This window comes from Plectropomus leopardus, chromosome 23, assembly GCF_026936395.1.
Source record: "Plectropomus leopardus strain MGB_pleo_1.0 chromosome 23, ASM2693639v1, whole genome shotgun sequence".
Lineage (NCBI taxonomy): Eukaryota > Metazoa > Chordata > Actinopteri > Perciformes > Serranidae > Plectropomus > Plectropomus leopardus.
In genome coordinates this window covers 6,223,407-6,239,817 of record NC_142198.1, presented here as the reverse complement: position 1 = coordinate 6,239,817, position 16,411 = coordinate 6,223,407, and the positions used below count along the sequence as shown (strand labels likewise).

Genomic DNA, 16,411 nt, shown 5'->3' with positions numbered 1-16,411 from the left:
GCTCTAAGCCCGCCCATAGGGGCTTGTGATTGGTTGATTTCTACGTCTTACACAAGTAGGCGGGCCGTAGTGTCAAAAAAAGTGTGCGATTGCTTCACTGAGAGCGTGCCACAGAGGCGGGGTTTACGTTTCATGAGTAAACTGTTAGAGAGGGACCTAAAAGCCGCCCACCCGCGCTACGCTGAGGTAATTATTTCAGGTCCCCATCATTTCAAGCTCTTTCATTCGTCAACGCAGACAAAAGGCTGTGCCCCAAGGGTAGATTTTTTTTTTTATTTTATGAACCATATTGCCTTGTAAATTGGTGACACATCTCATATCCAGGGATGTAATTTGTACATTGTGCAACTGTCTGGATGAGTCACACTGGTCATCGGTGTCACATTTCAACATGATTCATACACTCAGAAAATGAGTGAAGTGTATTATAAAACAGTGGTTCTCAACCAGGGGTCAGGGGACCCCCAGGGGTCCTTGAGGGAGCTCCAGGGGCCCCCAGAACAATACAATACAATGTTTTTTTTAACATTTAATTTATTAAGAAGTGAGCCCACTGTTATTTAAGGTCACTAGAGTGACTATTCTGATCATAGGTTTCACTGTAGTTGACAACTTTAGAATTCTGGTCTTGATCATATCTAACAACCAAAATCTCCTCAGATAAGGTCCCCTAATGCTATATCTGGGGGGTCCCTGACCTAATGTGTATCAATTTAGGTGTCCTTGAAATTAAAAAAAAAGTTGGCAAACATTGTTACAGAGTGCCGCAGGATAACATTTTTTTTAGGGAAACGCAAAATATGGCGTCACCCTTGTTCCCTCATCAAATATCCTTTGGGATTTTTCCATTGGATTTTGGATTATTTTAGAAAATAAGCTTTGTGGCGAGAGAAAAAATGGTACGTACACATTTTGTTCAGTCAAATAATCTTCGCAAATAATTATCACTCTGAGGATTTTTGAGTCTATAAAGCTAACGTCAGGCTATTCTTCTATCTTCCTTCTGCACAGTGGTACGGTTGGCTGGTGCAGTTCAGAAGTTGAAACTGCTCACAACAAGGTTTGTGGATTATTTCAAGTAACCAGGTCATGATTTCTGGAAGGAGACATAGCAGTTGAGTTTTATTTTTTCTTTTTTGCTCTTTGAGCACCACAAGATGAGTGCAGTCTAGTTTCATGATATTGGAGAGAAGGCATTTCTACAGCCAATATTTTCAACACTTGACAACTCACACTAAAATAATCTAGACTGATGTACAGCACTGCAGGTAAGAGGAAAGATATAATTTTTGATTTTGGGGTGAACTGTCCCTTTCAGTATCAAACTATTCAGTGTACTAGATAGTCTGCCTATGTGTCCTTTACTGTTGTAGATTTTTACATGCATTAATGCATCATGCATTTTACTGTTGTAGTTGGTTGAGATGCAAATAGTTTCAAGGTATATATACAGTATATATATATTATTTGGTGTTTTCATCAATAGTAATGCAATTTACATGCATATTTACCAATATGATGGCTATCCGGTATTACTAATAAAATGCACAATGACTTGTTTGCCGCATATTTTTATTTTTAGCAACCATAATGCATTGTAGAAGATATATAAAACTGTCAACTCTGTTGCATCAACTCCTGTTTGAAAAAAAGAAGAAAAAAACAAACACACAGCTATCAACAAATTTGTCTTTCATTATAAAAAGAAGAAGAGGAGGGTGCTGTAACTCCGTTGTGAACATACTGGATCTGTTGTGTAGCTGTTGTGGTCCTCACCAAAAAAAAAAAAAATGGCTCTCAATCTTTTAAAGAAATACTAACCAGAGGATCTCTTTTGTACTTAAAATAACACGTATTAGTAGTCCTCCTTTTTAACACCGTTTGTTTAAAGCAAGAAGCATATCAACACATTTACTGACAAGATAAAACACAGAAAAAGATAAATGCAATGTAAAGATACCCCCTTCTTTGGGCCAATATGTCGTTTCTGGCTGGTTTGGGCGGTGATGCAGATCCAGTCTCCCACATGATGTTTGGGGAAGGAGGCAGAGGAAGTTTCCGACACAGGGGGTCAATATGTGGCGAGGATGTTAATTCTGATTTTCCACTTTTTTAAAAAAAAAAAAAGCACTTGAATGGCTCTTGACACGCTGGAAGTGTGTTTTCTGTCCTCAACATGGCAGCATCAACTAGTAAGTTCCATTTTTACTTTAAATTCGTCTGAAAACAAATATTATACATTGGAAATGTAACGTCGCACTACAGTAGCAAACATGATGTGCTGACTAGATAGATAGAACCGTCAACAACACACTGGCTGCAGCATGAGGAAGTGTGTTTGATGCTGAGAGTACACACTGCATGGACTGGATGGATAGAAGGCATGTACATCCACTAGTACTATTCAACCACAAGCTTACACAGACTGGTTCAATTCATTCTGCCGTCCACACACTCGCTGCTCAGGCATCTTTACGTGAAAGTCATGTTGGACTTAGTGTGGTCAAAGCCTTCATCTGGACTGTTTTAGATATCTTCATCATCTTCTTCATGCTCCCATTCAGACTGTAAAACAAAGATGGACTACGGTAGGATGGAAGATTAGCACATTCCCAAAAACGGAAGCTAGTCTTGGCCTCTGTCAACCACAAAGGAATAACCGTGACATGGAAATCAAATTTTCAAAGGGTGGAGAGAGGGGAAGCAAAGAGAGACAAAAAGTGAAACAATGACATCACCTACAATAGAAGAAGGGGTTTCTCTGGATGTTGGCAGAGAAAAAGAAAAGTTTTTTTTTTTTTTTTTAAAGTTTCTCTTTTGCCAGTCAATTGTTTGCTCCCCTTGCCCTCTTCTTGTTGTGTCATTGTCCCTCCATCTTGTTGGGGTTAAGGGTGGGAGCGGGTGGAGATGGCGGGCTGGGGTGGTGGTGGGTCACAGAGTGAGCTTGCAGTGACACAGTTCTTTGTACATTTGCCTCCTCAGCCGGGGCATGTCCAGTTGGCCGAAGCTGAATGGCTGCCCTAGTGCCAGACACTTGCAGTACTGTGAAGTGATGGAGGGGAAAAAAGGAGGGAAAAAAACAAGTTATTGGGCTGCAGGAACGACAGAGTCACAACAACACAAGTCAGTATGCGTCCACTCATCTACTGATATGATGTGCATCTCTACTCTGAACAGGTCGACACATGAATTATCCACCCCACCAGTCACAAACTGCTTCGAGGGAAAACAGAACTCATGGAGAGTTCTGCCTGTGTTGCATTCACAGACCGACTAAATTTAAAGAGGGGACACAGAATGGCAAAAGGGGCACATGCATTTAAAAGAAAAAAAAAAAAAGTTTGCTGTTGTCGTTTTCTGCGGAGCACCGGCCACATCATTTTGGCACCCACGTTAAGCAACTGGGCTATTCACACTGGATGCACAACAACTCCAAACGTCCTGGCTGGCTCGCAGTCTGCAGCAATAGTTTCGACGTTGGTATTTTTTTTTCATGACCTGCGAGTGAATCTGTTAAGTAAACACAGTGTTCTATTTTTCTTAACATAAAGGCTATATTAGATGTGATACAAATGATCCAATAATGGTAAGTGATTAAGTATGCACCCCACTCTTCCGCATATTATCAGTCGTGTCTAAACAGAGAGCGAGAGGGACGAGTGGACACACACACACAGACACACACACAAACAGAGATTAAGCTATACTGAGCTGAAATGTGATTCTGGTGTGAACGGCCAGGTGATTGCAGACGGCCGGCTGCGTGGCGCGTCTACGTCCAGTGTGAGCATGGCGTTGTAATCATGTTATTTTCATTGTGAAACCTTGTCGTCGATACAAGCAATGAAATCTCTGTTTTTTCTTTTGTCATCTCCGTAGTTATTCCTGATATTAAGCAGCTAACTGCAGGGCTGACCATCCGCTTACTGCTTACACTGGCGTCCTTACGGCCAGTGTGCGTGATGGCTGATGTGATATGCAGCTTCAGCTGTATCATTTAGCTTTTAATGCTCCCACAATGGATGGATGAATGTTTGTGTTGTTGAATGCAAGGCTAAAATGACAAGATTTCACATTTATCTGCACATGACTATGACATGAGAATCTCACCTGTAGCACAAAAGCCCCACAGTCACTGTCGTTGTTCTGACGACCAACATTCTGCAACAAACAACCCATGACACATTAGTAATGGTAATCCTCAGTACAGTGGCTGAAATGCATAACAAAGCTTTAGTAGTGTGTGACTGGTGATTTTCCCCCACAGCCAAGGCTTAGTGAAATAAGAAACCTGAGTCTGTGTCAACATAGAAGAACGAACAAACAAACAAACAAACATCTCACCATTTTGAAAAAGCCTTTCCATCCCGTCAAAAAGTCTTGTTGGTCTTTCTTGATGGCCTCCGCTTGCAGATATTTAAAAATGTGCTGGAAACAACAAAAATAAAAGGTTTTATGAATCTGAATCAGGAAAGGCTTAATTGTTATTATACAAAAGTGTGACAAAAATTAAAACGGCATCTTTGCATAAAACAAACAAATAAATAAGTTGGAAGGACATATGAAAGACTGCAGAGATAACGTGTGAACACAGTAACCCAAAATAATGACACTAATGATTTTATTAAAAAAAAAAAAAAACTGAAAAAAGATCACTTTAATAACATATAAATACAATAGCCCACTATGTTTAGAAATAATGGCAAATTTGGACTTTTTAAAGAAGATATGGGATTGGATTCCATATCTCATTGATCTTTTCATTTATTATACATATGGGACATTCCAAAAAAGCTGCTTCCTCAGTCATATTAAACTATGCTTGGTAGGTGTGCATTATTTTCCAACTCTGACCGACTCTGTTTAAACCAGACTATATACTGCTGTTATAAAATATGGGACCCAATACTGGCAACCTTTTTTTCATGTGCGCTATGATATTTGCTTAAAAAATGACAATGATAATGACTATTATGAAACATCATATCCACTAAGGGTCCCCAATGGCTTTCATATATATTTTTGAAATAATCCATGAGTGTAAAGTCCAGGCCTACCTTTGGGCAGCGTCTGTTGAGAGTCCGCTGAGAGTCAAAGTAAGTGATTGCTCGACGAGGAATGTCCACACTGACCAGAGACCAGTGGACCTCCAGGTGGATGGGGATCAACAACAGATCCTTCTGAAAGATGTCGACCTGACAGAAGGAAAGTACAGTGAGAGGAAAGGAGAGGGGCACGTGGTAAAAGGAGATGTAACAAAACGCTCCCAAACAACTTCACAGAAAGAGTGAAAAGGCTCTGAAGCACGCTTACATTTTTCGTCCACCGTTTGACTCCGTCATAGCCTTTTGTCCTTAGCTTATCATAGAAGAAGCTGTTGAAAAAGTGAACCTAGGGGAGGGAACGCAGAAAAAGAAGAATTAGGGGAGTTGACTTTGCCTAGGTATCAATAAAGCCACTCTCATGGCTTCTGTTTTTTTATTATTGTAAAATCGGAGTTGTCCACGACTGTTTTTACAGGAATAGTATTCCAGAAGATGAGTTGAAATATGTAAAATCAGAGGGGAGCCCCTTTTAAAAAGTCACTGGTATTTGACTTTAATGTCCTTACCTTCTCTGGCACAGAGTCCATGACCAGGTCACCATACATGTTCATGATCTGAAGAAAACAGAAACAAAGAAAGGTGCCACACGTAAAGCACACACTAACTTTTGAGATCAGTGAAGGTGGTGTTTAATTCATTTAGTCCATTTACTGGATCATTTCCCCCATCTGAGATTCTTTCCTGTTTCTGTAAGGTTCAGCAAGAAGTCAGACGGTAGAGAGAGCAAACAAACTTAAGTCAAGACGGCCTTTTATTCGCACAACAGCGGCATTTTTGGGGGCCTGAAAAACGCAAACTTTTGAAACCAGGTTCCAAAGTGTAATCTTGTGAAACCGCCACCCCTGTGTAAACTGGCAATGTGAGGATCCTGTGCGAACGGTGACGCCACGGCCGCACTTCGCCTATGCGTGAGTCTCACAGTGTTATCACATGAACGCAGATTCTATTTTTAAACGCAAAGGAAAGACTTTTCCGTTTTTAGTAGCTGTTTTTCTCCTGCTATGACAAATCGAAGTGCCACGAAAAAGGTCCACTGTGTTCCGTCCATAATATTGCGAGTGTGTACTGTCGTACCTGGTCGTTGAGCCAGTTCTGTCCGTACAGCGTGCCCAGGTCGTCCATGGTCAGAACGTGGCGTTTGTAATTGACTCTGAATGTTTTAGCCAGGGCGGATCCGGACGAACGCTGGAAGGATTGTATTAGATGCTGCACCACTGCTTTCCTAAACAACAACACATCACACACACGGAGCGTTAGTAGGTTATTTACTTATTTTATCTACCTATGTAGTGTCACTTCAGAGTTAATAAAACACCCCCCACCAGTTTAATCAACCCCAATGAATAGATTAAGAATTCATATGATATCTGAAAATGATTAGTCTGTTAATTATATAATCTAGGTAACAATAAATGACAAGGATTGACAGTTCGCTATTTGTGAACTTTCCTCCCATTCATATAACTGTAAGTCAATTAATATAGGAAAGAACAGATGAATCGATCCAGAATGATATTCTTTGCATTACAACATTTTAAGTCATTTCACCCAAACATATGAGCACACACAGAAGAAGAGAGTCAACGCTGTCTGACCTGTGTGGCTGTGAGAAGCTCTCGCTGAAGATGTCCTGAAGCTTCTCCACGACGTCGTCCACATGGATGGGGATCAAACTGCCGTACTGCTGTAGAGACTCTTCAAGAATACCTTAAGAGAATAAAAAGATGCTATAAATAAACCATCATCTTCACTCACAAGGTGGACAGGCATGCCATAGTGTCCATTCAAGGGGACACCACTGATTTTTTTTTTTAAAGGTCCAGTGTATAGAATTAGGGAGATACATTGGCAGAAATGGAATATAATGTAATAAGTATGTTTTCTTTAGTGTATAATAACCTGAAAATAAGGATTGTTGTCTTTTTGTTGCCTTAGAATAGGCTGTTTATATCTACATAGGGAGCAGGTCTTTGTCTATTTTTAAAAAAAAAAAACAAAACATTTTACGTCAGAAAACATATTACATCGAGCCTAGTATGCAGTGCCTTGTACTTGTTTCAGCCATGCCACGAAATATTGTTTAAAGAGCCAGTTTTAGCTGAATTTGCACTCCCCCCAAACTGTAAATGTCGTTCAACTATTCTGGTCTGCATGACATAAAAAAAAAAAAAAAAAATCAAAAATATTGTTAGTTCCCCACTAGACGCCCCTAAACCCCCCTAATGCTGCATTCACATGGAATCTGGCAGAGGGGGGACGGCAGACCGGCGACACTTCCTGGACGGCAGGGTAAAACAAAAGAAAAGAATCTGACGGGAGACGGCAAAATTTAACACGTACGACGATATGCAGCTATGATGTGTCAAAAATGGAATAAATGTATTAAATAGAATCTAGTGTCTATTATTTTATGTAATTATTCTAGCTAATTATACAGCCATAACAGGAAGCTTCCTCCTCATATTCTACTACAAACTTTAAGATTGTCAAATTCTCTCCAAAAGGTAAAGAAAGTTAAAATTATGCCCGAAAGTCATTTATTCATTTATTTCCAACACATTGCCATATGTCTGCTTGTCTTGTAGCATCCTGGTAGGATTTCAGTTTCTGATCATTCAATTCCAGGTGTTGCTTCAAAATGATTAGCTTTTTGTCGTCCACGTCAACCATGTTTTCTCCTCGTGTGTGAGCTATGCAATATCTGGTTGAAAATTCCTGAGGACAGCGAAGAAAAGGTTCAAACTTTTCATGTTTGGATGGGAATGCTGTCTACTGTTGCCGGTATTCATTGCTGGCTTCGCATAATTTTACCGTCCTGCTCTCATTCACTAAATGCGTCCAGCTCGCCGTCTACTGTCTGCCGGATTACATATGAACAGAGCATAAATCTTACACATTTAACTTCATGTATCTGACTGACAGCTAACATGCGAAGCAGCCTCTGATCCGTACCTGTCACACAACTCATGTGCTCCTCAGTTAGAGCCAGCTCTGCTGGTTTGACCTCCGCTTCCCGCCTCCCTCTGTCTTCCTGCTTGACTGGTGAGCAGCCGTTCATCCGTTTATCTGCCACAAAAGGGAAAGAAATTACACATTTTTATCCTCGATTCTTACACTGTCAATTTTTTTTCAGTTAGCGCAAAATCTGCAATCTGGTGAAAATAAAATGTTTCGGAATGTTTTTAGGTAAGTCTGTTACTCAGTACATTCACAGTCAAATTCAGTCTGTGTGAAATGTCAATAGAGAAGCTGGAGAAAAAAAAAAGAAGAGAAAGGAAATGAGTTTGCCAGCGTTGTGATACAAAATGTGACTGAAGTTCAATATTTTATTGAAAGCGAGTAAAACAAATGAACCTCTGTCACCTCCACTCTCTTCCATGTTTTTCTTGTCAAAATAAATTCAGGAGCATCTTTTCAAAGCTCTAAAAAGTGTGTGAAGATGGTAAACTCAATACTCAATGTGGATTTATCCGCCACTTAAAATAGTCCCCAAAAAATGCACTATTTCCTACTGTTTGGAGTAACAAGATGTTTTAAAAATAAAATAAATCTTTGAGCATCTTCAGTAAACACTAATGTGCTCAGGGCTGAGAGACATAGGAGACGCGAAGTATTAAAAGACGGAACAATAAATCACTGTTTATGGTTGTTTATTGTCCTTTCAGCTGGCCTTACGCGAACATAGTGGAAGTGCGTACCTCTCTCAGATTCTGTGAACCTCTCGTCGTTGCTGTCGTCCTCTCCGTCGGTGTACTGCCGATACCTTTTTATCCTCCTCTGCTTGCCGTACAGATTGTGCTTCTGCCCTTTCCGGCTGTACCGGTACCCTTGGGAGCACGCCCACTGCGCCCGCTGGCGCCAGCTCTTCCAGTGCTGGGTGAGCCGCAACCCGCGGCCCCCGTGGGATCGCAGGCGGTGCCAGCGCCTGAGCCGGAGCCTCCTCGAGGCCCTGTACCTGCTGAGGTGGGACCTGAACATGTCCCCGGCCTCGGGCTGGGAGACGCTGTCCTCTACAGTGATGTCGCCGCCTTCTTCTGCCTGCTGCTGTGGTCCGTGATGTTGGTGTGAATGAGGGGTGGACTGGGAAGGAAAGTCTGGGATCTCCCACTCCAACTCCCCCTGGTCTCCATCATCTTCCACCTCGTCCTCGTCCTCTTCTTCTTCTTCTTCTTCTTCCTCTTCCTCATTGTTATCCCAGCCCTTGCCCTCATACTCTCCTTCGTCCTCCCCGTCCAGATTGTTTTCTTCGTCCTCGTCACCTATCGGCTTGATCCTCCCCATCCCATCCTGCTCCTCCCCGTCCTCCTCCTCCACATACTCTCCTGTCCACACCTTCTCTTTCTGCCCCAGTCTCAGGTGCATGGGGCTGGGGACGCTGTGGCCTGACACTGGGACGATGAGGTGGTCTCCGGGAATCCCACCTAAACACAAACGTGAGACGTGATTAGAAATGTAGGATTGTCACCAAAAAGCCTTCAGGTTCTCATTTTAACCAAACGACACAGGAGCGCATTTCACCAACAGACAGGAAGAGAAAACGGAGCAGTTGTCATGTTGTGGTTGAAAAACCAGAACTGAACATTTTTGGCATATGTGCTTGTGAAACTACTTAAAGTGATTCATCACTTATCAAAAAAAATTGCAGATTGTCATTCTGTCAATAGACTAAATGATAAAAAAAATTTAAAAAGTTAATTAATTAAAAGTTATTACCATGTTATTCTAGTATCATTGTTTATAGAAAGCATTAACATAAACATAAACATAAACATCGCGCCTCTTTTGATTCCACAATGCCGGCATGCAGCAGCACAAAGCTGCAATGTTTGGGTCTGTGTAAAAATGCAAAGGAGGCATAAAGACAGGACTGTGTAGCTGCTCTATAGCACAGTCTGTGTAAATAGGGCCAATAACTCAAACAAATGAGTAAACGAATAACTTAAACAGTTTTTTATTCAAATTTAAATTCAGAGAACAAATAGCAGAGCTTCCATTGCAGGCCGGTTAGTCAATTAAGTTATGCAAGTTAACTTGCATGCTTTATTATAAAGAGTTTGGAAGAAAAATATATTTATTATGTAGAATGAACAAAAAATATCTTCAATTTGGGACATTGTTGGTCGCTAAGTCTGGGGTGGTTTATGGTAGAATTTGGGACAGTTGCAAGACACGGAGGAAAGAAGTTTTTTTCACATCTCTCACATCTAGATTAAAAGTCCTATTTGTATGATTTAGCTAGCAGCCAATCACAGCGAGCGTTTTGCCATTTAATGGGACATGTGACTGACCCAGTACTACGGCAGCTACAACCCACAGTCTTTAATGTGGTGAAGACAAGCGCAGTGTGTTTCAAGAGGTTAGAAGTTTGCGTGTATACCATCAAAGGCAGCTGAAGGAGACACAACCCCCAAAACCCAGATCTATATGGGTTATGCACACCTTGGACTATTATCATGGCACATTGCATGCATGCTTTTATTGTGAACTTTTGCACATTTGCTGCAAAATATTTTTGCATGTCTCTGCAAAAACCTGTGCAGTGAAACAGCTACATTGTACATAGTTATTATGTTAATGCATATTCAAGTTCTTGAGTGTTGCAGTACTATTTTGAATACTTAATTTGATTTTTTTTTTTTTTATTCCTCCTAATATGTTAGTGTGTGTTTAATCTCGTTTTGAGTAAAAACCTACTTGGAAATGAACTTTTTCTGTTTCTGGTACACTACATGCCTGTGGCATCTGGTGGCATTTTATGCCACTGAATGTTTCCATTCACACGATGGTGCTGAACAAATTAGGAAGGAAAAAGGGTGTAAATGAAGCGCCATACTGGTATCAGTGTCAGTTTAAGGGTAGTGGTATTGGTACTGTATTTTTTTAAAAAACACCCGACCCTGATCGTAATAATACAAGCCTAAGTAGAGTGCAAACATGTAAACACGGAGTAAGATGCCTACCTCCTCCTGTGTCGTCCTGCCCCACAGCGGTCAGACCCAGGTCTCCCTGCCAGCGGTTCTGGGCCAGGCTACCGCCGCTGTCTCGCATTATCCACGGACAACCCACGACCTGCGCCAGCTCGTCACCTGTAATCAACCAGCACAGTCCACAGTGCAGGAAAAACGTCTTTACTTTCTAAATGAATGCAGCTTGCTAGTTATGTGTGAGTGAGAGAGAGCATCAGTTTGAACACAGCTGTGCCTCAGTGCTCCACGCTCACAGCGGTGAAAATCACTGAAATTCAGCGGCCACCTTGTAAAGCATTATTTAATCAGCAGCCATTTATGGTATGGGTAAGGGAGTGGGAAACGCAACCCGTGATGTTTTTCCCTCATCATTTCAAACATTACTCAGCGATTCAGTTGCACAAATCTCCCGCTGCAAACAACAGGGAAAAATGTAAACGCTTACATTTTACCTGTTTATCCAACAGTGGTTAACATCTTCAAATGCATTTTTTTCCGAGTTCTTACGAGAATTTATTGCAAATAGGCGTTGTAATTGGTCTATATAGATAGAAAGTTGTACTACAGCGCCGTTACAGTCATTTTCCTCTGCTACAGTGACGGTGAAAAGACCCCAAGTTCACAGACGTGCAAAGCAGTCTGGGCTGTTTCAGAAGGGAAGCTTAAGGACTAAAGTGTCATAACTCGGGGGTCGACGGACGACCTGCCTGGATGATTATTGGGGCCAATATTTAGCATTTTGTATGGGTGTTTTATTTTAATGATCACAGATAAAATTGATTAATGAAAAAATGCAAAGAAAGCGTCAGCACTGGAAGAACTTACAGTTTGCAAAACCTCAGGGAGCTATTTTTATTTTTTTTAATTTGAATTTTCACTTGATTTTTTTTAAGCTGCTCAGTTTTGATTAAACATTTGCTAAAGGCATTTTTTGCACAAATGATTTTATTCCCTGTAAATCTGTCTTCTTAACTTAATTGATCTGTTATACTGTTTTTTTTCGCTCTGCCTTGTAAGGTGATCTTGAGTGTTATGAAAGGCATCTACAAATAAAATGCATTACTATTATTTTATTATTATCTAAACAAGATTTTGTGCTGGAGTTTGTTATATTTCAAATATTTACAGAAAGATTTTCATTTTTCCCAGAAATGCATATCAGTTCTAAATGTCGGTTATCGATATCGGCCCTGAAAAACCAATATTGGTCAATCCCTAGTTAAAACAGAGTGTTTCAGAAAGAGGGTGAATACACCTGTATTCAGGCAGACAATGTTACAAAAATAATACATTTTGTTGAGTATTAAAACGTGTAAACGTGATCTAGCAGAAACCTAAAATACAATTATGAACCTGAAATAAGCATAATATGGGCTCTTTAATGTCCCTTTAATGATGCAAACTGCTGCTGTACATCAGATAGGTTATAATCTTGCTATACCCACAGAGTTACACAGTTCAATGGGTATACAAAACACACTTTATAAAAGCAACACCTGTGCTTTATTATGATGATTATGCAATTGACACAACTGACGTTAGTGAGTAAAAGGCATCACTTTCCATGAAAAATACAACAGGCAGTAATAATGACTTATGATCTTCCAACGGAGCATTGCTAAGTGTTAATTCACAATTAGGATGAACATTAAAGCCTTCTGCTCTTCCTAGCTTATGAGGACATGGTTCAAACATTTAACGAGCCTAAAACGTGACTAAATTTTCCGATCTTTACTCAGAAAACATATTGTTGTCCTTTCACCGGCAGAAGAACTGCTGTTCACACCGGGACTCTTGTTACCATGTGCACCTGGCTGGACAGCGGATATGTAATTTAGCTTGCTAACTAGGCTGAGTAACGTTAGCACAATAAATGAGCAACATGCCGAGTTAGCCATTATAACAGTGAGTAGTTTGATGCGGCCTGTGTCTTGTGCAGGAGAGATTTTTGAAGGAGAAGCTGCTCTACGATGAGAACAATTCTTTCCGGTGCAGGAAATAGTCCTCACCACAGCTAGCTTGTGCGCGTCTACCGCTAGCAGCATCACCGTCACAGTCTCACCACTTGAAAGCTAAATAAAAATCACAATTATTGCAAACCATGCTTTGTTAGTGCATATAGGTAGCCAAAGTCACCGTGCCATCGTTAACATTAATCTAAATGAACCTGAATTCTTTAATAAGCCGTTGTCTATCCGTGCTAATATGTTAGCTCGCTAGTTAGCCGTGTTGTCGTTAGCTAGCTAGGCGTTAGATACCATGTTAGCAACAACAAAATAAAACGCCCGGCGCGCTGCGCTCACACACAGCTGGTGTTGCGGTTATATCCTTACCGTTAGCCTGCAGATTTATATGAATGTGTCCAGCTGCTTCCGACTCAATGTTGGGCGTGTTTAATTTTGTATGGTTATCGAACCAAAACAAATGCTAATTGGTGTTAAACCTCATTCAATGAAGTCAGGTGTGGAGCAGCCAGATGTCACCTCCTTGCGAACTTTGATTTCTTTTAGGTCTTCCGGTTCAGAGAAAAAAGCAAATGCTGCACCGAAAAGGTCGAATACCGCATGTGAAACCGTGAGGGATGGTTTTAATTGATAAGGGTCTGTGAGGAAACGAGCCGGATCACTGCAGATTTTTCGCTCTCATGTCAACTACAAGCCCGTCGCGCAGCAATGGCGTCATACAGAGTATGTTTTCAGTCATAGCCTTACATTTTTGACCCCCAACTTCAATCTAATGCAAAATACTTACACATTTATTATCAGTTATTTTGATGGGTTAATTTAAGTAGCTGAAACACGTGCTGGATTCATTTGATCACTCACACAGAGCGAGATTTTCCCAATTTATTCTTTGATTCATGTAAGGTTTAAGATCAAATCAAACATACATTTTCCCTGTTATATTGTTATGTGGATTTGGTGATGAGCTTTTTAAAGTTCTATGTTTGACCAAAGTATCAGATGTGCTACTAAATTTAAACCTTTAAACCTAATGAAGAATTTAACTGGTAACATTGTTCAGTTTCAATTATGAATTGCAAATCTCCCCTATGTGCCAGTACATTCATTTTTTTTAATGATATCATCTCTATTACACAATCAGGACTTATATTCACATTTCTGATCATTTTAAACTTTTTAAAATTAGATTTAGTTGATTACTCATATTTGTTGATGAAGAGTCCCATATAGTCAGTAGACTTTTGTACCTCATGAGACTCTTTGGCTTCAGTCAAAACTTTAGAAACATAATAAGTTCATTTTTAGAAAAATACCAATAATAATGGATTATTATGAGGGGGCACCTCTCCTTGCTTTGTCTTTAACAGAGGATTAATGATGCGTTACAATTGAAATGGACAGTCCGAAAGTTCCCAGTTGAGAATTCCAATTGAAATGCCCCCAAAAGTCAGATTTCCAACTCAAAAAGCTAAAGGAACCACACCAAACCAAACCTCAAAATCTCATTTTAATCTTAGTTTAATTAGTTGTGTCTTTAAATTGAAGTCTGAATACGCCCCATACCCAACGCAACCGTTGCGTGTTCCAGGCCTACTTTTGGACGTCTGGTGCAGCAGTAGACGTTCACCAGAATCTGAGGAGACAGATGGATTTTCACCAGTCCCCTCAGGGGACACTGTGGAGCTTTCATGAATTCTAAAATACTTAAAGCTGGTGACACACTCAACCTCCGTCCCACTGATGTGGATGATGTGTATGAGACGGTTTGGGTATATCTAAAGTCCACAATGAGCTTTCTTATCTTCTTGGTGTTGGTAATGAGGTGTTGGTAATGAGGCCAACCACTATTGTGTGGTTTGCAAACGTGGTAATAGTATTGCAGTATATAATGTACATGTGCCCAGTCATGGGTGATGAGGAAGTAGAGGAGCCAGAGATGAGCCAGAACCAGCTGCTCAAAGCACGTCATGATGGCGGGATTAATGCAATAGGAGGAAGTCCTTGAAGGAGATCCTGGAGGACTGTTTGAGAGAACTGCAGGGGTGTATAGTCTATTTTCATTTTTACCCATTGACTCACTGAATCTTAAATTAATAACATGAATGGAACTATCTCTTATTGCATAATGATGACAACTTCTCATATGACTAACACATGTAGTTAAGTAAAAAGAGGATGTGTTCATTACAGCTTTGTGCTTCACTTCACATGTTATTCTATCCACTGTAAGAAAATTGTAATGTAATTGTACCAGGTCTAAATGTGTACAGGGAGGTAATATGGATAAAACCCATATCAACTTATTCTGAGTTTCTTGATTTCTAATCATTTTTTTTCATCAATTATGGATAACTGCTGCACCAGGAGGTGGCAGCATACTCAAAATGACTTTCACTGAACACCAGAATGTTACGTTGTTTATTTGACATGGATTTACAGTAACGTTGGTGCCGTTACATTCAGACATGCTCAAGTCCCAGATGCACTGCTTTGAGTGTTTATAGCAAAATGCTAATTTGCAACACCTGTCCATGAGAGGCAAATTGTTGTTAAATGTTACACTCTCTATCAGCACAGGGTAGAATTTTGTAATAAACATAAAATATGTGTGATGTGTTTTTTTTTTATATATTTTTGTGCTAAAATGCAGTCTTTTTGATAATAATATATGACAAAAATTATTTTTAAAAATATGGTAACAAAACAATTCTTATTGCACACTTATTATTTTATATTCAATTTCTACAATTGAATCACACACGGACACTTTAAAGGTCCAGTATGAAAGGATTTAGGGGGCTCTTTTAGCATAAATACAGTGAAATATTAATAACCTCTTGAAAATAATAATCATTGTGCTGACTTTAACTTAGAATTAGCGTTTTATATCTACATAGGGAGCAGGTCCTCTTCCACAGAGTCCAGCATGTTTCTACAGTAGCCCAAAGAGGCCAAACCAAACTCTTGCACTTGAAAGAGCCCTTTGCATTTTTACGTTACCTAAAGGTCTACGAGGCTCTCTTGCACACTTGAAAAGGGAGAGTTGAAGGTTAAAATATTTAGTTGGTTGAAATCTGCAACCTCACCAACAGATGTCACTAAATTCCACACGGTGGAACTTAAAACTCATTTTACTCTTGTCTGACCACGAGACATGATTGTTGTCATAGCTGTATCATGAGCTTCTTATTTCCCGTTTATTTTTTTGCTGAGTTATATGACAGATTTGCTATTTCTATTTTTTTGGGGGGTGGACCCAATTGGTAATTTTCAATAGTTTTTTTTCTAAGTAGTAGGTTACTCAGCTGGAAAACTTAATCAAAAATGTAAAATTTGTCTATAGAAAATTTACAATTAAAGAAAAAACATAGAAAAG

At 40.0% G+C, this 16,411-nt stretch overlaps 1 protein-coding gene across 1 annotated transcript; it reads right to left on the bottom strand.

Annotated features, from left to right (window-relative positions):
• Positions 1–1,555: 1,555 nt before the first annotated feature.
• Positions 1,556–13,751, bottom strand: senp3b (SUMO specific peptidase 3b). Its single transcript, XM_042512586.2, has 12 exons — positions 13,405–13,751; positions 11,066–11,191; positions 8,804–9,526; positions 8,058–8,171; positions 6,701–6,812; positions 6,180–6,327; positions 5,612–5,659; positions 5,314–5,391; positions 5,058–5,195; positions 4,345–4,428; positions 4,111–4,161; positions 1,556–3,042 (listed from the first exon to the last, which is right to left on the bottom strand). The coding sequence occupies exons 2-12, from the start codon at positions 11,151–11,153 to the stop codon at positions 2,932–2,934; spliced, it is 1,695 nt and encodes a 564-aa protein (XP_042368520.2). The 5' UTR covers positions 11,154–11,191; positions 13,405–13,751; the 3' UTR covers positions 1,556–2,931.
• Between the last annotated feature and the right edge of the window lie 2,660 nt (positions 13,752–16,411).

Coding starts and splice junctions, on each gene's coding strand:
- senp3b (XM_042512586.2), bottom strand. CDS start 11,153: ATGCGAGACAGCGGCGGTAGCCTGGCCCAGAACCGCTGGCAGGGAGAC. Junction 9,527..11,065: donor GCAGGACGACACAGGAGGAG/GTAGGCATCTTA, acceptor GTTTGTGTTTAG/GTGGGATTCCCGGAGACCAC. Junction 8,172..8,803: donor GTTCACAGAATCTGAGAGAG/GTACGCACTTCC, acceptor CTTTTGTGGCAG/ATAAACGGATGAACGGCTGC.